Here is a 22,969-nt window from a genome sequence, read left to right on the forward strand (position 1 = left end):
GGTGGTTCTTACTTGATCTCTAAAATCATTTTAAAGAGAAATAAGCTGGACAATTTAGAAGTGCTGATTGATGCAACAGTTTTGGCCCTTCTTCAACAGTCGCAAGCCGGAAGACAGCTTATTGCTGATACTATTTATATCTACGATCACATGACACAACAACGTTCGAAACCGAAAGGAGGAACAGTCGTTCTATAAGGGGAGTGTTTGTTTGGAAGAGTGCTTCTTGAAGGGCTGTGCCAAACAAGTCTGTGACTCATTGCATTACAGTTTAATTACAGGGGATTATTGTTTTGTGTTTATTCATTTTATATAGGGTGTGAGATGTCTCACATTCAGTACGCTCCGTTCTCAAGCGCAGTGGACCCTGGATTTTGGCAAATATTGACGGAAAAGAAACTCAATGAGTTTGGTCTTGATGAGAGTCATCAAACAATCAATGGCTTCTATTCAAATGGTAACTTTATTTTCAGGCTAATTTGTTATTGGAGATGTTAGACGTACTGTAGCACAGTGCTGTTAACTGTAATCTTGAACCTATGTTTAACACATTTGTGCATTATATTTAGATTCTAGACTAGATCTAGATCTAGATCTAGTAGACCAATTTTGGTCTTGGTGGAATGTACCGTGGCTGTACTAGCCTACTGTCATTGATTTTGATCACTGAGTCATGTGAATCTTGAGGCAGTCAGGTGGTTTTATACTCTTTTCGTGATGTGGAACCCATGTGTTGCTCACTGTCCAATGTTTGATTTAAAACATGGCTTGTCAACCTTTTTACAGCCAATGCCCATGTTTGCCTCCCTTTTTATTAGAGACTTCTAAAGTTTTCGTGTCACCTACCTGCAAAATATTACTTCCAAAACGGAGGGTCTAAGTGCACGGTAACTGGGCTCATAGTCTGGGTGGTTGGTGGGTGCTCTGGTGTGGTTTGCTTCTTCTTTCCTCAAACATCTATCGTCCTTATCTCCCCTCCTTTTTTATGTTTGTTACTCTCTTGTATCACCTCTAATCTTCTGGCGCTCATATCATGACCTTATGCAGTTGCGAGCGCTGTAAAACCTCTACTAAAACTAATAGCTGTGTTGTGTGTGCACTCCGCCAACTCCGACATTCTCCGATATGTGTGTGCATTGTGTGAGGCCACGTGGTTCGACAATTGCCATTTCAGCTGCCCTTTTTTCTCTATCCAAGTTCAAAGTAGACACCCTGTGTAGTTCTGGATGTACGACTTCTCCATCTGACCCCTACAGTGGGACTTTACCGGAATCCCGTTTATTTTTCTATATATATATATATATATATATATATATAAACTTAACTACTTTTATATATGCTTGGGTTTAGCGGGGCAAGGAAAGTGTCAAACTTGGATACTGCCTGAGAGATCTCGAGCTGTGTCTGGGGGAAGGGGTTTGGGCGATCAGGGGCTGAAGGTGGGCTCCTAACTGGCTGTCAGCAGTGCGGCGTCGTGATGGGCCCGTCCAGTGATCAGTGAGGGGGGGGAGGCGAAGCAGTTACCATGCACAGAGCTCAAGGCCCCCCGAAACTAAGTACCCGGTTACCGTGTACATAGATACTGAGACTACGTGCCCAGTTCCCATGTACGTAGACACTCCCTTTCCAAAGTGGACCAAAAGTTTACTGGGGTATTAGATAAAAACAGTCGCAACACTCACAGGTGTGATCTGTGACCCCAGCTGCCCACCAAAATTACAAAGTTGCTCACGGGTGAGGGGGTAATTGTTCAGGTTGGCAAGCGCCTTCTATTATAAATTTAAGGATTGAAATATTTTTAATGACGCTGTTTCGATAATGTTGTTTAATTAAAAAAATGTTTCCTCCTTCTCAATCCATAAGGAAATGCTCAGGGAATTCCTCCACAAATGACGGTAGACTATGCAGCCTTCAACAGGTATGTTATAAATACACTTTTAGCATTGTCCTTGAAGCTAAAATAGTTAACTAATACCACAATATGAATTGTACTTTTGGGAGGGGTTGAGTGAAGAGGGAACTGGCTGGTCGGCACTCATCAGTGCAGTAGATGTTTCTCGTCAAAAATAAAAATAGTGCTTTGTGAATCCAGCTCCTGTTTTTATAGATTTGCTATATTAATTTCCACATCTCTGCATTGTTAGAGCAATGATGAATATTGGAGGTCCCACTTTTATGATCAGATAATTTAGCCGTGTTCAAAAGGGTTTGAAAATAACCGAATACCATCAGCAACAGCAAAGACTTCAAGTAATTAGAATTTTGTACAAGGCAACTTATACCAGGCTGTTTTTTGCCAAGATATATATATATATATATATAATACCATCTAGCATAGTGCTTTTAAAAAGTTTTTAAGCATCTCCCTGCAAGTGTGTTGTCAATCTTTTTTTAACTTTTTATTTTCCCCTTATTAAATGGTTACAGAGAATGGAAGCCACCACCGAGGAGTTTCCCTGTGTGTGGAACACTGTGCAACACAAACACCATAGAAAAGTTCCGGGAAATGGACAAGAAGCAACTCCTGAGCGGTGTGGGACAGGAAGTATGTTAACCCTATCCATACGCCCCGTGGTTATTCTTCACATTTTAGAATACTTCTAGTACGAAGATCTCTTTGAAACTTTCAGTTTTTCTCAAACAATTATTTTGACAGACTGCTACGCAAAGCGTACGGATTGGATTAACGAGTAAATTTTCTCTTTGAAAGTGATGGCACAGAGTAAAGCATGACGTACGGATAGGGTTAAGGAATTGAAATTGAAAGATCATCGCACCGTTCTTGTGTCTTTATGGTGGCTGATGGGCTTGCAGCTGGAAAGGTCATCATGGGCTCAAACCCTGTCAGGGGCCTGAAGTTGTGTCCTTGAAAAAAGCACTTTAACTGACTTTACAATGAATTTTCCTCACTTGTCTCAAGTGGGAATACTGGGAATGGGTAACCAACTGTAGTCAGTGAATGATTTTGTCAGTTTGTTAGTAGTAGTACTTGAGCGCTCAATCAGCTGCTTGCACTGTTTGTTTTCTGGGAAGCCAAGAATGTTTCAGAGTGTTCAAGTGACTTTTAGGGGTAATCATATGTGAGGCAGCGTAGTGGAATCAGGCTCTCGTCAATTTCCGGGCATGTAGAATTATTACCTATCATCTTAAAGCCTGTTTACTTGTCTTTATTTGGATGAAAGAAATATCCATTTATCTTGAATACAAGTCGAAATATTTGCAAAGGAAGGAGGTGGGGGTCACCTGTTTTCAGAGGTAAAATTAGTGAGAAAATGGCCGCCAAAGATTAGTTATTTCCTTAGCTTTTAAGAGTCCATGGTAACTGAAAATTTACATTTTTTGTGCCTTTAATCAACGTTTTTCGGAAAAATCCAAACAGAAATAAGTTCTTTAATGGGCATGAAAGGTGTTGAGCCAAAAAAAAAAAAAATAGATAAAAATTCACATACCTGCGAAAAAATGCAAGTTTCTTCACTTTGATTATTTTGATGAGAGCCTGATTCCACCACGCTGCCTCACATATAGGTTTAAAGTGCATAGTGCTTGCTGATAAGTGGGGATATAGATGGTATACAATTGTTATCAATTGTTATTGTTATTCCATTTGAATGAGATGTGCATGCTAAGACAGTCACACCCACACAACACTCCTACTCACTCACACAACTTATACACACACACACACGTGCACACATGCACACACACACACACATAAACTGACACACTCACGCACACACACACACACAAACACAAGCCACACGCACCAGGTCCATGGCCATCTCAACACAGTTCAATCTATGCAGTAACTGACTGCAAAGCTGGGTAAAATATCATAAATGGTAATTTAAAAAAAAAATCTTTCAGTTATGCAAAAAGAAGATTCAGTTTCTGTCCGTTTTACGTGTTGTTTCTGTCGTTCATCTTGCTATTTTTTTCTTTTAGTTCAGGTGACGTATGGGTACTCGGTGTAGTCTTCTTTTGCTAAATTTACTCATGCTATCCTGGTCTCTTCCTTGAGATGTATGGCCAAAGTACTGCACTGACTCATCAAAAACTGCCACTCAAGAGTTTTAATGTCTATCAATGTGTCAATGAACTTTGGAAATAACTTTTCTAGAACACAACAACAAAATCCTTAACCTGGGGGGGGTGGGTGTGGGGAGGCGTTTCGTTTCTTTAAAAAAAAAATCATCTCTCTGAAAGTTCAGGGCAGTAATAATATATATATATATATATATATATGTTTTCATGTTGAACTCATCTTTTCAGTTGTGGGAAGACATCACAAGTGGCAAAGTTTTGGAGCACCCAGAAAAGTTGTGCAGATTTGTCCTCCTGACCTTTTCAGTAAGTTCTACCTTTTTATCTTCGTGTGCTATTTTATTTGTTTTGTTACATTGTTACCCATTTCATTTGTATGAATCACTCAGTTTCAGAGACCGGATTATATTTAGATAACTATTTATCCATGCTTTTCGTTTGTTCTTGTTTTTGGTCATGAATGATGTTTGTATATGTGTTTCTGTGTGTATGTGTGTACATGTATGTGTTTGAGAGAGAGAGAGCGAGAAAGAGAGAGGTTTTTTGTCTTAATTTACTATGAACGGTCCTTGAGCAATTATATCAGAGTAAATAATACTGTCTTGTTCCATGTGCCACTTCAGCGTAACTGGTGGCTTGTTGGTGCTTTCATGTTATATGATCCTTTTATTAGATTCCCTTTCAATGTTACTTTTGTCTTAATCTGTTCAGCGTGACGTGGGACTGTTGTTATCTGTAAGTCAGACTTATCATCCTCGCTGTTGTCTTCTGTATCCTCAAAGGAAACTTTCTCATCAGGAATAGTTCTTTTCAAACCCTCTCCCTGTCCATGCTTGAAGAAAGATACTCCGCTAGAAGTATGGATAAGAATCTATACGGACGGATCTGCTACTGATGCTTTGAAAAGAGCAGGAGTGGGAGTGTATGTAGAGTTCCCAAATGGAGGTTGTCAAGCAGAGGCAGTCCCAACAGGGCAGCATTGTACAAACTACAGGGACAGAGACGGAGGCTCTAACACATGCAGCAAACATCATCAAGAATGTGGTAGACCCCCAAAGCCAGGAAGCATTCTTAACAGATGCCTTGTCAGTACTGCAGGCAGCCACTTCCAGCAAAACAGACGCCTTGTCAGTACTGCAGGCAGCCACTTCCAGCAAAACAGACGCCTTGTCAGTACTGCAGGCAGCCACTGCCGGCAAACCACCAAGGCTGCGAGAAGTAATTGAGGACATCCCATGCCTGAGGATCGAGCTGCTCTTTCTACTTTTCTCTATCCTGTGTTAGCCTCTTGATGTTATTCCATGTCTTCCCACTTTTCTGTACATCAATTTCTGTAATTCTTCTCCAGGTTCCACACGGCCTTCCCCTTGATCTTTTCCCCTGCCGCACGATACTTTCCATAAAGGTGCTTAATTGTTTGGATTGTGTTTTGATCTCCAGGATTTAAAGAAGTATCATTACTATTACTGGTTTGCATTTCCTGCACTCAAGTTCCCAGAGAAGTCGGTCTATTCGGAGCCTCCTCGGGCACTTCAGGAGGTTCTACCACCGGAAAAGGTAACAATTTGTGTCAACGTGGTGGAATCAGGCTCTCGTCAGTTTTTGGGCATGTAGAGTTATTGGTATCATCTTAAAGCTTGTTCATTTATTTTGCTTTGAATGAAAAAAAAATGTCCATTTATCTTGAGTACAAGTTTAGATATTTGCGAATGAAGGAAGTCGAGAGAGGTAAAGTTAGTGAGAAAATGGACGTCAAAGATTAGTTATTTCCTTAGCTTGAGAGTTCGTGGAAACTGAAAATTTACATTTTGTAAGCCTTTAATCAACGTTTTTCAGTAATAATCCACACAGAAACGAACGGGCATGGAAGGTGTTGAACCAAAATAACAATGATTCAATAAAAAGTCACGAACCTGCAGAAAAATGCCAGTTTCTTCACTTTGGTTATTTTGACGAGCACCTGATTTCATTACGCTGCCTCACATTTAGATGTCTCAGCCTGTTGTTAATAAGGGAAGCGTGTTGTTTGTCCTTTAGTTTTTATTTAGAATTTTTAGTTGCAATGTGAGTTTTATTCAATATACTGTGTGTTTGAGTTTGACAACCTTTTGCAATGTTAGTATACACACACGACTGTAAACTAGAGAGACGAACATACACGACACCAAGCAATCTAAAATCAAGCCCGAGTGTAGTGTCTGACTTTTTATGTTGACTCCCGAAGTGAGTAACATTAACCAAAAGCCCATGGCCTACGGGGCGCTTACGTCCCGGGATTAAAAAAGAGTAAAATACAATACTGTGACTACCATGACACCTTTCTCAGTGGGACGATGGACAGAAAACCTGACTTTTATGAGAGGGAAAAGACATCATAGTTTTTTTTTTCTCTGTTTGGTTTTGATTCTGAGTCTTGTATTATTAATTTGAAGAGAAAATCAATAACTTTTTGCTTGGGCATTTACATTTGTTGTCTTAATATCATGTGAAAGATACCTTTTTTTTCTGAAGACATCTTTCCATAGCTAGAAAGCATTCTTTTCAGAATTTTCTGTCCACTCAATATGGCTAGCTCTAGCAAAGTGTAGCTTTTTCCGCTGAGATGGTGAGAAAAAGTAGCATTCTAACGCCTGATGTGATTTCTTGTCCTTCTTGAATGTAACCAGTTATCCGCTCTCGCTGAAGCGTACGACAGTTACCAGTCTAGTCGGTCGACGTATGCGACATTCTTTGTGGTCAGTGACGACGGGAACGGGCCAATCATTGCAGACTTCAAGGAGCTGGACAAGCTGGTCTCTTCCCCAGAGAATGTGAGTCGTCTTTTGTAGATTTCTCCGATTCTTTTCTTCCTTTTAACTTAACCCTTTTAATGTAACCCTTTGTGGGTGGTTGGCAGGTGCTCTGGTGAGGTTTGCTCCTTCTTTCCTATCAAACATCTATCATCCTGATCTCTCCTCCTTCTTTTTTTGTGTTTGTTACTCTCTTGTAACACATCTAATCTTCGGCACTTATATGACCGTATTGTGTTGCTAGTGCCGTAAAACTCTTACTAAAACTACTAAAACTAACTTAACCTTTCGAGCCGTGTCCTCCTGAGGCCACCATACCCCTCTGCCTGAGCTCCTGAGTGATATTATTACTAACTTTTATATGATCGTCAGAATCCCATTCCATATCCCACTCAGGGTAGTTTTGTCAATACCAGCATCTCATTCAGAAAGATCTTCAAAATACTCAATAATTTTTTTGTGTTGCAAACACTGTTTTCCGTACGTTCGGGATGGGGTCTTGCTCACCGGTGTACCTATGGCGTGGCATACGGACAGTTTTATGCGCCACCACATGGGCTCAAAGGGTTAAAACCTGATTATTCTGTGCTTTATTTTTAAGATTGCGTCAATCATTTGAGCTGTAAGAGTAATTTCTTTGCCTTCTGAAAAGAACATTTGTGTCACGACACATTGGAATCAGGCTCTCGTCAATTTTTGAGCATGTTGAGGTATTGATATTATCTGAAAGCTGGTTTATTTGCCTTGATTCTTATGAAATAAATATCCATCTGTCTTGAATGCAACTCAAGATATTTGCGATTGAAGTAAGTGAGGTTCCCAGGTTTCAGTGGTGAAATTAACGAGAAAATGGCCGCCCAAGTTTGGTAACTCCAATAGCTAAAGACTCCTTGAAAACAGAAAAATGACATATTTTGTGCCTTTAATCATGGTTTTTCAGTAAGTTCACATAGAAATGTGTTTTTATATGGACGTAAAAGAGGTTGAGCCAAAAAATAAAAATTTGATAAAAATTTATAAACTGGCGGTAAAATACCTGTTTCTGCGAGTTCTGTATTTTGACGAGCACCTGATTTCACCGCGCTGCCTCACATTTTTTATTAAAAACGTTCATTCTTGACTTTTATCTAAATTTTTATTGTATAAGCACACGAAATGGATATGCGATGATCTATTATAACTGTTAAACACCTCACTTTAGCACACAGGAGACCTGAGTTTCATTCGCGAGTGGGCAAAACTTTTATCAAGTATCTCTGTCTTTCTGCTGGGATGTTGTATCCCTCTCAACTCGGGTGGGCCCTGACAGACAGGGTCTGAAGCCCACCTACTAAATGATCTAAGTTCTGCAGATAGGGGCGTAAATACACCTAGACCCACATTCGAAAAACATTGTTTCTTAGATATCTACTTTGGCAGATTACATTGAACTAGAATTGGTCACTTTTAAGTATAGGGGGGCTATCCAGAAAAATGCTGTTTTGAGAAAATCGTAGGTAAAGTTTTTGCCCTTGTTTAGTTTCTTTAAAATAGAAGGAGAGCTTTCTTTATAACCAAACAAATATACATTCCTATGAAACCAAACTTCTCCTATAGGAAGGGCAATGCCCACTTTTGGTGTAGGTCAAGATTTCTGGAAACCCCTGAAATCTGGGTTAGCCCACTTGTCCTTAAAAGCGACCAATTAACATGTTACTCAGTGTTTGGAAATCTTGAATGACAATTTTACAAACACGGCCAAATTACGTCCTCCCTAAGAACTTTGCTTGGCAGACACCCTCCACCTGGCTGAAAACTGGAGAATGTGGAGCCAAGAGATGAGGTTGTATCTTGACCAAACAATGCAGAAAGAGTCTGAGAAAGACAGGTGCAGCGCCTTTCTGTATATGGTCGGGCGAGCTGGAAGAGAAATATATATGTGAGGCAGAGTGGTGGAATCAGGCTCTCATCAGAACAGTCAAAGTGAAGAAACTTGCATTTTTCTTCACGTTTGTGAATTTTTCTCAAATGTTTGTTTTTTGGCCCAACACCTTTCATGCCCATTAAAGAACTCATATCTGTGTGGATTTTTCTGAAAAACGTTGATTAAAGGCATAAAAAATGTAAATTGTCAGTTACCACGGACTCTTAAGCTCAGGAAATAACTAATCTTTGGCGGCCATTTTGTCACTAATTTTACCTCTGAAAGCAGGTGACCCCCACCTCCTTCAATCGCAAATATCTCGACTTGTATTCAAGATAAATGGATATTTTTTAAATCCGAATAAAGACAAGTGAACAAGCTTTAAGATGATTTCCATAACTCCACATGACCAAAAATTGACGAGAGCCTGATTCCACCACGCTGCCTCACATATAATACATGGGCACTGCCCCAGTCAGAGCAGCACAAGATTGAGGTCCTGTTCAAACGCTTCGAGGACTACTGGAAGCCGGAGCATGACAACACCATATATGACAATGTTTATGTCTGTGCTCAGGTCATGGTGGGTGTGTGTGACCCCAGTGCTGTTCAAGGCTACCCTGGCTGGCCTGTGAGAAACCTCCTCAGTTTCTTGACTTACAGATAGTAAGTATCCTCCTTTCTGCATTTCACATGTTGCGACCTCTGTGCTTTCTTGTCGTATCTCCTTTTTTTTTAGCAGTGAAAATTTGACATTTTTTAAAGCTCACTCTATGTTATGAACTGTTTTCACTGGTATTAAAAAATGGGGATACGACAAGAAAGCACCTGGGTCGCGATGTGGTGTTATCAGACTATCGTGATCTCCACTTAAACTGATCGCGGGTAAATAAAAAACAACAGTAAACTGAAAGAAAATAAAGTTCCATTTTTTCTCTGCTTATTTTTGCTTTTGGAAGAAAACTATTGATTAGCCGAAATGCTCGCATTTCTAACTAAATCTTCACTTGCAACTCCAAAGTAACACAAACCTTAAGTCTTACGTGCTTCAAGATAGCAAAACAGGAGTAAGAGATACAAAAACGCACGTGTGCCGATTGTAGGCCAGAGAGAAGCAGTGCCAGTTTGTCTATGTTTTTCACATGTGTACTATGCCTACACCCTGCTTGTAGGCCTGATGAAGCAAGGATGGTGAATGTTGGTCTGTCGTGCGACCATCAGTAAGCCATGGCATAGCCTAATGTCTCTGTGAAGTTAGTTCACCTAAGCCCTATCTACATGTGAGCATGTGAGGACATGTGATGTGTTTATAACATCACTGGCATTGGGTTTGATTTCTTTGCTAGACTAGCACAAGACTTGTTCTTCCTACTATTTTGAGACACATAGAAGAAATGCCAGGTATCTCGATAGGGGGACATGACGAATATACAAAAGCGACAGGCAAAGCTCATTGGACACACAATGCGGAAAGAAACTTTGGAGAATATTATAACAACAGGCAAGTTTGATGGAAAGAGAGGCAGAGGCAGACAGAGAGAAAAGATGCTGGACAATTTTACAACAGGGCTGGGAAAAGCAAGAACGACAGACACCATCTCTGCAACGCAAGGCAGAGTGAAGTGGAGGTCCATGATCGCCCACACCAGTCGCCAAGGCAGCGGATGATGATGAGACTAGCACAAAGCAGTGTGCTGATCTACTCATCCATGTGTTCTGGGTAACTGTTTGGCAGATTAAGCCAGCTGACAATGTTGAAGAGAAAGCGTAATGCTTACATACATCTTACAGCTCAAATTGCAGTGAAAAGAGGTAGATAGAGGAAAAAAATCCTTCAGAAAGTGAAATTTTGTCACTAGCAAGAAATCCCCAGCTCTATGTTGTCAACAGACTGAAAAAATGGCAAAACTATAAAAAAAATCCTGTGGTCCCGCAGATTTTGGTTTATGTGAACTCCACTGTTGCGCACTCATATGATCTTATACAGTTGTGAGCGCCGTAAAACACTTACCAAAAAGAAAAAAGAACTCTGTATATTATGCAAATCCTGTTTCATGTGTGTTAAATAAATTTTACGTAGATATGGACTGTCAGATCTCCCTCCATGTAATGAAAGTTTTTGCAACCCTTTTTTAAGATTTATAAGAAAAGAAAAAGAGAAATGAGTATTTTTGAGGTTTGCATGATGACCGAAAAAAAAATGTTCTTCTAGAATTGAAAAGAAAGGCTGTTCACTTATTTTTGTTATTCTTCCTTCTTGAGAATGTGCTATGAACTTCTGTAGGTCTTTAAAAATGTAGTACTACTCACAAGGTTTATGACAAGAGCTCTCGTCAGTTACTGTTTGGTTTTGTTTACAGCACGGGAAAAGTACAATCTATCAAAGTGTTGATGGTCAGGGACCGGACTCACGACGGCGTCCGGGACTTCGGGCAGAGTGTTGTGGCAAGCATTGCGATCCCCGCCCTGGAAAAAGAGGATATTTTAAGTATGAATGTGTCTATAGTCTCAGATGTAAAAAGTGTTGCCTTCCGTTCCCGTCAGAATTGTTTAGTATTAACAAAATTTACCTCATTTTAAAGATAATAATAATAATAAATAGCATTTGTATAGTGTATATCCCCGCTCAACAGCAGGCTCTATGCGCTTTACACTATATTATTACATTATATTAGATAAATTACAAAAGTTGGAATTTCTGTTTTTGTGTGATTTTAATACCCTGTCTGTTTTGCATGGTTGCATAAGAAGAGGTTAACTATTTCCTTCATTTTCTCTGAAATTAGAAGAAAAAAAAATTAAACTTTTTATCTCTAATCTTTTAATATCAGAATGGAAGCATCTTAGCCTTACTTTATCATTGAAATATTGAGTAGTGTGATACCAAGATCAGCCATGCGTGAATTCTCTTCAGTTCTGAGGCCATTCTCGTATTTAGAAGTTTTCCTGATGGGCAACAGCAGTGAGTGTGCAGACAGTCATGCGGCTGATAGCTCTAACTTCACTTTCTATGGGCCACGGTCAGGTCTAGTCACACTTTTATTTTCCGTATTTCTTCTCTCGGTTATTTCACCATATCCAAGCCTGTGGGTAGTTGGTGGGTGCTCTGGTGTGGTTTGCTCCTTCTGTCCTATCAAACAGCTATATAGGCTAGATCTAAGGGTAAACAACACGGAGCCTGGTATAATAAAAAGGCCCTTCAAAGAAAGATATTCAACTAAATTTGTGAAATTCTTGCCTTATCTCTTCTCCTCCTTTTTTTGTGTTTGTTACTCTCTTGTAACCCCTCTAATCTTTGGCACTTATATGACCTTAATGTGTTTCAAGTGCTGTAAAACTCGTACTAAAACTAAATATCCTAGCCTTTTGAACTTTGAAAGAGCTTTGCAGTGGTAATCAGATCATAACTGTCATACTTTTTTAGATAAGTCTCATTTTAAAATGTGAATTAAAATTTGTTTTTTGTCCTCACGTTTTTACCAGTCATGCTTTTTTAATGCTGTGAGTTTACTGTATTTTGTTTGACATAAATTGATAGGAATGTTTTTTTGGTGGGTTTTTTCATCAACATTAGTTCTGCCAGAGTGTGTTGGATGGGAGAAGAACGAACGGTCCAAGATGGGCCCCAGGATGGTGAACCTGAGCAGCTCCATGGACCCCACCAGGTGAGTGAATGGACCAGTGAACAGGTTCTGGATTCTGGGCTGTTTTACTCGACGCCGGCGATTCCTCTCTGAGTGCGTTATCTTGTTGGTATCACAGAGTGGGCTGTCTGTCTTGGCTTTGGCTCCACTGTTTTTAGTTGGTCCTTTTATAGCCGTGTCCCTCTCCCCCCCCCCTCCCCCCCCCTCCGGGGCAGTTCTACTGTCTGATGTGTCTTTAGGCCATTCCCAAAGGGGGGATATTAACAGTTCTAATGCACAGTAGAATTGTAAATAGGCTGATTCAACAATGTCATGCTCATAACTGTGCCTGAAGTGCAACAGGGAAGTGCTGCTTTTTCTTTCCTAATCCTTACTATCGTAATTTTTTCTCCACTTCTTTTGTACGTTTGTCACACTCGGTAAAACCTCTACTAAAACGAAACATTTAAAAGCGGTGACTTTAAAAGATAACCTTGTATTTATACTAGTTATCGGTTCACAAATTTCAGGGTTTTTATATTACTTCCTACTGGGCTCAATTGTTTGGGGTTGTTTGTTTTTTTCAGCTACTCGGTGCAAAGATAGGCTAATCTCGTATTAAAAAAGGGTAAAAGTAACACTGAACAGATGTAAACAAAAAAGTCGTCATATTTGAGCAGCCACTGACCATCCATTGCGATCGAAGGTTTGGAACATTTTAGATATGAATCTTTGGAAAATGTATTTCCATTTTGTTAATAATACCATTGTGCTGTCAAGGACCCATCACACTCTGTCGGGTGTAATTAACATTTATAATACCCTAAGTCGAAGAACAAAGGACAGCGATCTTACAGTCTCAATCATTTATTAGAACTCCAGCCTCCATCTCAGTTGCAAGCTTCCTCTAAGGTTGTTGTCAATTCACATTCTGCCCCTGAACTGGTTAACTTGATATATATAACTCTTGTCTTAAAAAATAAACGTGAAAGGAGGCAAAAATCGCTTGAAATCAGTCTTACAAAATGAAAAAAATGAAGTGGATAACTCAGATTATTTTTTTTTATGGTTAGATTCACCTTGGGTCTTGTTGTGACAGGCAAGATGACATTTCATGAATTGTTTACAATCTAGAACTGTGGCCTACAAGTATCTTATCTTTTCATGTTGGTCATGTGACAGTCATGTGATATACTGTAACACTTTGAGTCACAAGAGACCTTGTATTGTGTTTGGTTTCTCAATGGGTTTGTGATATCTGAATCTGAAAGGGTATTGCGATTATGACAGTTATATATACGCCATTTTTCAGATACACAATCGGGTGCTCTGGTGTGGTTTGCTTCTTCTTTCCTATCAAACGTCTATCGTCTTTATCTCCCCTGCTTCTTTTTTGTGTTTGTTACTCTCTTGTAACACCTCTAATCTTCGGCACTTATATGACCTTATTGTGTTGCAAGTGCCGTAAAACACTTACTAATACTAAAACTAAGATACACAATCTGATTGTGTTGCAATTGCTGTAAAACTCTTACTAATACTGAAAAACACAATCTTGAACAAATTGTATTCAGACTGTTGTCTTCCCTTTCTTGTGTTATTGTTAGGATCCCTTTGAGTGTCTGAGTGACACCCCCCCGTACATATTTAGCATCCATCCGTGACAGGTGCGCTCATTGTTTCACGTTCTTAACTCCCGCTCAGCATATACTCACACTAGTAAACACACAAACACGCAAATACACACACACTCCAACAAACACGCACTCACTCTTACAGTGCATGCATGTTTAAATTCACTCCACTTTTATGCTCATATGCTCTTTTATGCTCTCATTCACACATGCACATACTCACACCCGTCTTCATGCCAGCACTCACTCACTATACACCAACCAAAATACTCTCATGTATCACCTCAGAGACACCCCCCCACCCATACCCAGGCAGTGCTACTGACAGAAGTGTCTTTAGGCCATTCCCAAAGTTGAGATATTAACCTGTTCTTCTGCACAGTAAAATTGTAAATGGGCTGACGTATCAATGTTGTGCTCGTACTGTGCTGGAACAACCCGGGGGGAACTGCACCTTTTTCTTTCCTCATCCTTACTATCATTGTTTTCCTCTACTTCCTTTGTATGTTTGTCACTCTCTTGTGAACTGCTATTTCTGGGGTGCCTTGATAGTCAAAGCAGACTTTATGCTGTTGAGGCTAGGGAGGGGAGCAGAGTAAGCCTGAATCCCCGTTTGGACTTCTCTGTTGACATCCACCTCTTGGCACTCATATGTCCTTACGCAGTTGTGAGCGCCGTGAAACCTTACTAAAACTAAACTCAGAGACTCCCTTTCATTTGTGGAACAACACAGAGGCGTGAAAATGGAGGGAGCACTTTGACATTATAATCTATTTCAGCCTTAGCTTTGAACATCTTTGCTTTCTATGAAGAAAAAAAAAAGGAAAGCAAAAGAGGGAGAGATACTGAGGTAGACCATGAATAGTTTTCTGGGTCAATATTTTTTAAAGTTTTAGTAAGAGTTTTACTGCACTTGCAACACAATAAGGTGATATAAGTGCCGGAGATTAGAAGTGTTACAAGAGAGTAACAAACACAAAATAGAAGGAGGGGAGATAAGGACCATATGTGTTTGATAGGAAAGAAGGAGCAAACCACACCATAGCACCCGCCAACCACCCACTGGGTGAATGTAAACAGGTTGGTGATATGAAATTACCAGGATAATAAAGGTTGTTGTTTTTTTAAGAGCATAATATTGAGCAGAGAACTGAGTGGTAGCTTTTTTTTTTTACAGAACTTGGTCAGATTGGTGGCTTAAAAATACCAGGATAGATGTGTTTTTAGAGAGACCTTGAACAGAAATGAGAGGTGAGCCTTGATGGCCGATGTCTGTTTAAGATCCAACGCTAGACGAAGAAAAAGAAGTTGTTCAACTTTCCTGACCTCAATATTTTGCTCTCCCCAGACTAGCGGAGTCGGCTGTTGACCTCAATCTGAGGTTGATGAGATGGAGACTTTTGCCCGACCTGGAACTGGACAAAATTGGGTCAACTCGCTGCCTGGTGTTAGGGTCTGGTACCCTGGGCTGTAATGTGGCTCGCTTGTTGATGGTATGCCTGACTTATTCCATACAAAGACTTTGCTTTTTAGAATCTATCCTTGTTGATACTTTTACTTTACTTTTCTGATCCAGCGGCCATTTGGGTTCTCGCCCTTCGGTCTGTCGATATGGCAAAGAATTTGCAGGTTTTAATCAGCTGTGCTTTGTCGCTGTATAGAGTATTTCCGATGTTTGGGGAGGCAGGTAGGTAGGTGCTACGCAGGTCACAAAGTGCTGGGCAGTTAAAGAGGTGGTGTGGTACTGTTTCATCCTGCCAGTCGCACAGTGGGCAGTCGGGTGGGGTATCCTTGCGGATCCTCTTAAGGTAGGAATTTAGTGGTATGTGTTGTGTTCGTAGGCGAAAGATCGTGACTTGTTCGATCCTTGTTGATGATAGGCCTGGTTTAACTTTTGCCCCAAAAAACTGAAAATTAATAAGTGGGGGGTAGGGGCTTTTTCGATACCTCAGAGTAAAGTTCATATAAAATACCTTTCCCAAAGACACATTGTTGTGCCCGAGCCTCGAACCTCCGAACCTACAACCTCATGATTCCAGGCCCAGTAACCGAACCACTAGTACTAGACTAGCAACGATATTTAGTCGCTTTTAAGGAGGGGGGTTTCCAGAAATCTTAACCTACTCTAAAAGTGGGCATTGCCCTACCTATAGGAGAAGTTTGGTTTCATTGGTGTGTGTATTTGTTTGGTTATAGAGAAAACTCTTCTTGCCTTTTAAAGGAACTGAACAAGGAGGGTCCAAAAACTTTTCCTTCGATTTTCTCAAAACAGCATTTTTCGGGATAACCCCCTTGTGCTTAAAAGCGACCTTTTGATTATTTGGAAGCTATAGTCTATTCCTCCCCACCTCTTTTTAAAACAATTCTGGGGTTTTTTCTTTGGGGGTGAGGCGTGTATGGGGGGGGGGGGGGGGAAGTTTGTCTAATGTCTCAAACTGACAAACTTGTGTGCCTTTGGACAGAGCTGGGGCATCCGACACATCACGATGGTGGACAACTCCAAAGTCTCTTACTCCAACCCCGTGCGACAGACGCTCTTCACGTTCCAGGACTGCATCAACGGAGGTCAGCCCAAGGCCAAGGCCGCAGCCGCCTCGCTCAGGAACATCTTCCCGGGCATGGTGGGTTGAGCAAAGCTGTCGAGTCTGACTTGCTTTATGATGAGTCTGTGATTTTCTTCTTATATTGTTGAGGCAGCGTGGTGAAATCAGGCGCTCGTCAAAATACTGAAATTGAAGAAACGAGCATTTTTCTGCCAGTTTGGCAATTTTTATCGAATTTCTGTTTTTTGGCTTAACACCATCGCTGTCCAATTATGAACACACTTCTGGGTGAATTTTACTGAAAATTGTTTTCTAAAAGGCACATATAATGTAAGTTTTCGGTTTCCATGGACTATCAAGCTATGGAAATGATCAGACTTTGGCGGCCATTTTCTGGCTAATTCTACCTTTGAAACTAGGCAACCCTACCGTCTTCAATCGCAAATATTTTTACTTCTATTCAACATAAATGGATATTTTTTCACCAGAAGGAAGGCAAATGAGCAGGCTTTAAGATGATACCAATAACCCCATATGCCCAAAAATAGATGAGCGCCTGATTCCACCGCATCGTGACACAATTTGCTCTTTGCCACGACCTGGACCCTCTTTTCTTTTTTTTTTTTCTACAAATTTGGAAATGTATTAACCAATTGTATTTTAGGGGGGGGGGGGGTTGTTTTTTTTATTTGAGGGGGGGGGGGATTGTTTTGTTTTGTTTTTCTTTCAGTACAATTATTAATATTTTTCTTTTAATGCTATTTTGTGTTTCTGTGCATTTGCTTTTTGTGGATTCTCTATCTGTGTCTTATCCAGCTGTCAACTTCTTCCTTTTTCTGCCTTAAACTGTCCTTACAATTCTCTGACTTTTTCTCTTTGTTCCTTGTCTTTCTCTCTGTCTTGTACCTGTTAGTTTTCAATCCTGGCTGTTTGACCTATGATATTCAAGGGAACACTGTGCAATTATATTATTTCAGTTTGTGAACAGTGTATGATTGGGGTTTTGAATATTGACATCATGGTTGGTTGGTGGGGGCTCTGGTGTGGTTTGCTCCTTCTTTCCTATCGAACATCTGTCGTCCTTTCCGATCTCTCCTCCTTTTTTGTGTATGTTACTTTCTTGTAACACATCTATTCTTTTTGCACCGAATGACCTAATTGTGTTGCAAGTATTGTAAAACTCTTACAAAAAAGAATAGTGACATTGATTTTTTTTTCACTTGCAGCAATCCGAAGGAATCAGTCTGTCTATCCCCATGCCAGGACACGCTATAACAGGTAATTTCATTCAACAGTCTATATCATTATACTGATTGCTGGTGGTTTGTGAGTGGTAAATCAGTGCTCTGTTTGTCCTGTTTTTGTTTTTGAGGATTTTATGACGAGATTGTCTATGAGTGGGGGGGGGGGGACAGAATTTAGTTTTAGTTAGGTTTTACGGCACTCGCAACTGCATATAAGGTCTTTCCTAATCCTTACTATCGTCATTGTTCCTCTACTTCTTTTGTATGTTTGTCACTCTCTTGTGACCCGCTATTTCCGGGGTGCCTTGATAGTCGGAGCAGACTTTGTACTGTTGAGGCTAGAGAGGTGAGCAGAGTAAGCCTAATTCCCTGTAAGGACTTCTCTGTTGACATCTACCCCTTGGCGCTCATATGACCTTATGCAGTTGTGAGCGCCGTATAACCTCTACTAAAACAAAAACTCTTTCTAAAATTAAACTAAAACCTAGTAAAAATCTGTGGTCATCAAAGAACTGCCCTGTCCCCAGATTCTGTCCTAGAGCAGACGAAAGAGGACGTGAAAAAGCTGGAGTCTCTGATTGACGCCCACGACGCCGTGTTCCTGTTGATGGACACACGAGAGAGCCGCTGGCTGCCCACCGTCGTTGCTGCCGCCAAGAGAAAAGTGAGATGTGAAATGATGAGCGTTATTTCCGAAGTTTCGTGTGCCCGTTACCTGTTTTTGACTTGGCCCCATTCACAGCTGATAAAAACCTGTAAATTCTTTGCCGTATCGACAGGCCAGAGGGGTTGAACCCAGATGGCTGCTGGGTCAGAAAAGTAGAAGTAAAGAAGACTTGGCCCCATTAGCCTGTCTAGTATTCAATGTAAATTGGGTGGGTTTTTTGGGGTGAGGTTGATTTTTTTTTTCTTCAGAAAATTGGGAAGGGATAAGAGGGGGTGGGGGCATTGTTGTTTTGTAGTAAAAAGAAGCACATTGACACAATAATGGTCAATTTGTGGAAGGAAAAGGCAAGATAGACGACAGATAGAAACAACAGAATAAAGGGAATGTTGTAGGACCTGTGATCATTGGCACCTTCCAGCCACCAGCGTGTACTTTGTGTCAATGGAGTAGAAAAACTTGTACTACTATCACCTGCGTAGTCTTCTCATGTGTTGGGAAAGATCCTTATTTGTTTCCTTTCATTCGACAGATTGTTATCAACGCTGCTCTTGGCTTTGACACGTTCTTGGTTCTTCGCCACGGTGTCAGGGCTGACGACGGACCCAGAAAAAGGGAAGGGGCGTCGGCCATTCCCCTCGGCAGGATACGCGGCTGTGAGCTGGGCTGTTACTTTTGCAACGACGTTGTGGCTCCTGGCAATGTGAGTTGGCGGTAAATGATAAATCAGCATAACATGGATACCACGAAATCGTTGGGAACGGCCTTGGTAGTTCAAGGGATCCGTACTTCGAGGGATACGTGAACAGTGTTATGGCATGGGCTGTGTCAGAGAATAAAGGGAAGCAACAAAGATTGCTACTTTAGTGGCAAAACAATAGATCGTGAGATACACACCCCTTCCTCTCGCCCGCACCACACAAGCCTAGGCTAGGCACACGTGTGTCGCGTAGTGCGCTAAGAATAGCACAGCTAGTTGCTTCTGTGGAGGGGGAAAGGTGGTATTTTACCGAACTTGCCTTTTTCCTTTTTTAAAAATCATTATTATTTTGTCTCGAGTGCACCTTTCTCAAAGGACATTGACTTTGGACCTCTATGGCGACGTAATTAGTTCGACTATTCCATGTTTGTGTTCGAGCTTTGCGTAATTTGCTTACAAAGATAAAGAAGAAGAAAAACTGGAAGGTGGGCACAGTTCGATGAATGCGTGATTATGAGTTTCCTGTATTGGACCTATCCATGTTATACTGTAATAATAATAATAGACAGATTTGTATAGCACAAATTCCCGCTCGACAGCAAGCTCTGTGCGTTTTACAATCCATTTTTTTTACCCCAGCAGACCTGAAAGCATTCTGATAAAGCAACAAATATGAATGTTCATTTTATATGAATGCAGTTTCTCGGGACACTTGAATCATAAACCTTGCTCTCGCTTGAAAAAATAGAAGGCAAAAGAGGGAGAGGGAGACAAAAATAACTTTATTGGAAAACTTAAACAGACGGGGTGATGGGAAAGTCCTGGGAAATATATTCACTTTTTTTAGAACATCCAAGCAGAGAAATGAGCGGCCTGCCTACCGTGATTGGAGATGTCTGTTTCATATCTTGTACTTGAAGAAGAAGAAAAAGAAGAGGAAGAATTCATTTAAGAACAAGTTGGAGTTGTGGCTTCGCTAACGCCAACACCGTTGTATATGGAAATGAGGATTTTTTTGGGGGTATGCTGGGACAAAGTCAGAATATGTAAGGCTTCATTGTGAAATCAGGCGTTAGTCAAAATAATGAAATCAAAGAAATCAGCATTTTTTGGGCCGGTGGGCAATTTTTGTTCTAATTTTTCTAAACACCTAATATGTTCACATGAAAACACATTTCCATGTTGATTTCAATGAAAAACCTTGTTTAAAAAACGCATGAAATATATTCTAATTATCAGTTTTCTAGGACTGTTATTAAACTTTTGAAGTTAGCAAACTTTGGTGGCTAATTTTACCTCTGAATGAAACCAGGTGACCCCCCCACCTCCTGCAATCGCAAATATCTCAACTTCTATTTATGCTATATATGAGTATTTTTTTCCCTGAAAGCAAGACAAATGAACAACAACCTTTAAAATGATGCCAAAAACTCCACATGCCCAAAAATTGACGATGGCCTGATTCCACCGCGTCGTGACACATATGTGAGGGCAGAAACAAATACCATAAAAGAATTGAAATCCTATGAGAAAACTGTTAAAGGTGCATGAGATTGGATGGAAAAGTCTTAAGATATGTGAAAATTTTTTAAACATGTTGCGGAAAAGACTCAACATAAAAAAATGTCATTTACATTTGTTATCAAAATTAACATCTTTCGTGATAAAGATTTTTTTTTTTTTAATTTTCATTTATTTTTATGAAAGATTTTGAGAGACTTCATGTAAGAGCTATGTGACATGATAGATTTCAACACATTTTTATCGTCTTTTTTTAATAATCCAGAACTATTTATTCAGAGTTTTTTGGTGTGTAGTTGGCGGGTACAGTGCTCTAGTGTCATTTTCTCCTTCTTTCCTATCGAACATCTTTCGTCTTTATCTCTGTAATGATATGGGACATAATCCATAATTCACCGCAGTTGCTTGTCCATTATATTATCAGTTGTTTCCCTTTCATTGTAACCACTCTATGAGTAGTTGTCTCATTGTCTCCCCATACTGATAATAATAATGGACAAGCAAATGTGGTGAATTATGAATTGTTGTTGTTGTTGTTAGCAATCCAGTAGCATCTGAACGTTAACTCTTCTGCATGATGCCATTCGATAATAGTTGCATGTTTGTTCTAATTGTTTTCTTGAGGAGTAGAGGCAATTAGATGTGTGGGGTAGCTTGGGAAGAAAACATCCCCTTAAATCAGTTAGTTTTCTACAGAAGAACAGATGATGTTCCACTGTCTCTGAGGGGTAGTCACATAGTGGGCAGGCAGCAGACTGCTTTACTCCAATTCGGTTGAGATGTTGGTTGAGCGGTACATGTTGTGTTCTAAGTTGGAAGATTATGGATTGATCTCCCCTCCTCAATTGTGGATTATGTCCCATATTATTACAATCTCCCTTCTTTTTTTTGTTTGTTACTCTCTTGTAACACCTCTTATCTTGGGCACTTATTTGACCTTATTGTGTTGCAAGTACCGTAAAACTCTTACGAAAACGAAAATGAAGGTTCCATTCAGAGGTGCCAATTTTCCGGATAAATCGCAGAAATCCAGATTTCCAAAATTTTCCCCATTTTGTACTTTTTATAAAAAACAGTATTGATAATACAAGATGTTGCGACCTCAGTGCTTTCTTGTCGTATCTATATTTTTAATAACTGTGAAAACAGTTCATAACAAAGAGTGAGCTTAAGAAGAAGTCACATTTCCCCTGTTTAAAAAAATTGAGATACGACAAGAAAGCACTGTGGTCACGATTTGTTATACAGAGTTTTTTGCTTTTTGCGTCTTTCCTCTCAGTCCACTCGGGACCGGACTCTGGACCAGCAGTGTACCGTGACGCGGCCGGGCATCTCGATGGTGGCTTCAGCGCTGGCAGTCGAACTTCTGGTCTCTGTCCTGCAGCATCCTCTCGGGTAAGTGGAGATCTTTGTGGTGTCTGTCAGGTCAGATTGTAGACTCATTTTTTGTACTGTTTTATGGAAGGAATTGGTAGTGGATCTGCACAATTTTTCTGTTGAACAAAATGGCAAAGTATAGCAAAAGCAACCTTCCACAAAATTAAACAGACACTTACAAACATCAAAGTGTCTCTGGAAACTAGAAAAAGAGTACTGAAAAGTTGCATCAAGCCAATCCTATTATACGGATCAATAGACAGCTGGACAGAATAATTCAGGCGACAGAGTTGTGGTTCATAAGACGCATGCCGCATATCCCATGAAAAACAGATGAAGAAGTCTTTGTTGAAGCAAATTACAGACCACAGCTTATGACGAATATACGAAAGCGACAGGCAAATTTCATTGGACACACAATGCGGAAAGAAGCATTGGAGAATATTGTAATAAAAAGGTAAGTTTGATGGAAAGAGAGGCAGAGGCAGACAGACGGAAATGACACTGGACAAGATGACAACATGGCTGGGAACAGCAAGAAGAACAGACACCATTGCTGCAGCGCACAACGTCAGAGTGAAATGGAGGTCCATGATCGCCCACGCCAGTCGGCAAGGCACCGGATGATGTTGATTGCGTCTCACCTACACAGACGCTGACCTTCAAGTACGAATATACTAGCAGGCTCGGGCTCCCAACTGTGGAACACCCATACCCTTAGACACAAGATTTCTCTCTGTCTGTCTGCCTGCCTGCCTGCCTGCCTGCCTGCCTGCCTGTCTGTTTGTTTGTCTGTCTGTATCTGTCTCTCTCTTTCTTTCTGTCTGTCTGTCTGTCTCCCGTTTGTCTCTTTTCTCTCTCTCTGTCTCTTTCTTTTTCTCTCTTTCTCTCTCTCTCTCTCTCTCTCTCTGTCTCTCTCTCTCTCTCCCT

General features: G+C 40.5%; 1 protein-coding gene across 1 annotated transcript in view; it reads left to right on the forward strand.

The window, feature by feature from the left end:
* The first annotated feature begins 146 nt into the window (after nucleotides 1-146).
* Nucleotides 147-22,969, forward strand: part of LOC101861406 (ubiquitin-like modifier-activating enzyme ATG7) — a 27,991-nt gene continuing 5,168 nt past the window's right edge. The window contains exons 1-15 of the mRNA XM_035973268.1: nucleotides 147-457; nucleotides 1,864-1,918; nucleotides 2,428-2,545; nucleotides 4,270-4,347; nucleotides 5,482-5,598; nucleotides 6,708-6,851; nucleotides 9,311-9,399; nucleotides 11,094-11,221; nucleotides 12,308-12,398; nucleotides 15,339-15,483; nucleotides 16,453-16,611; nucleotides 17,760-17,811; nucleotides 18,305-18,441; nucleotides 18,974-19,144; nucleotides 21,942-22,057. Of these exons, the coding sequence (XP_035829161.1) occupies nucleotides 325-457; nucleotides 1,864-1,918; nucleotides 2,428-2,545; nucleotides 4,270-4,347; nucleotides 5,482-5,598; nucleotides 6,708-6,851; nucleotides 9,311-9,399; nucleotides 11,094-11,221; nucleotides 12,308-12,398; nucleotides 15,339-15,483; nucleotides 16,453-16,611; nucleotides 17,760-17,811; nucleotides 18,305-18,441; nucleotides 18,974-19,144; nucleotides 21,942-22,057 (1,733 nt within the window). The 5' untranslated portion in view covers nucleotides 147-324. The remainder of the gene's footprint in view (nucleotides 458-1,863; nucleotides 1,919-2,427; nucleotides 2,546-4,269; nucleotides 4,348-5,481; nucleotides 5,599-6,707; nucleotides 6,852-9,310; nucleotides 9,400-11,093; nucleotides 11,222-12,307; nucleotides 12,399-15,338; nucleotides 15,484-16,452; nucleotides 16,612-17,759; nucleotides 17,812-18,304; nucleotides 18,442-18,973; nucleotides 19,145-21,941; nucleotides 22,058-22,969) is intronic.

The sequence above is a fragment of the Aplysia californica genome, unplaced genomic scaffold, assembly GCF_000002075.1.
Source record: "Aplysia californica isolate F4 #8 unplaced genomic scaffold, AplCal3.0 scaffold01090, whole genome shotgun sequence".
Classification (NCBI taxonomy): Eukaryota; Metazoa; Mollusca; class Gastropoda; order Aplysiida; family Aplysiidae; genus Aplysia; species Aplysia californica.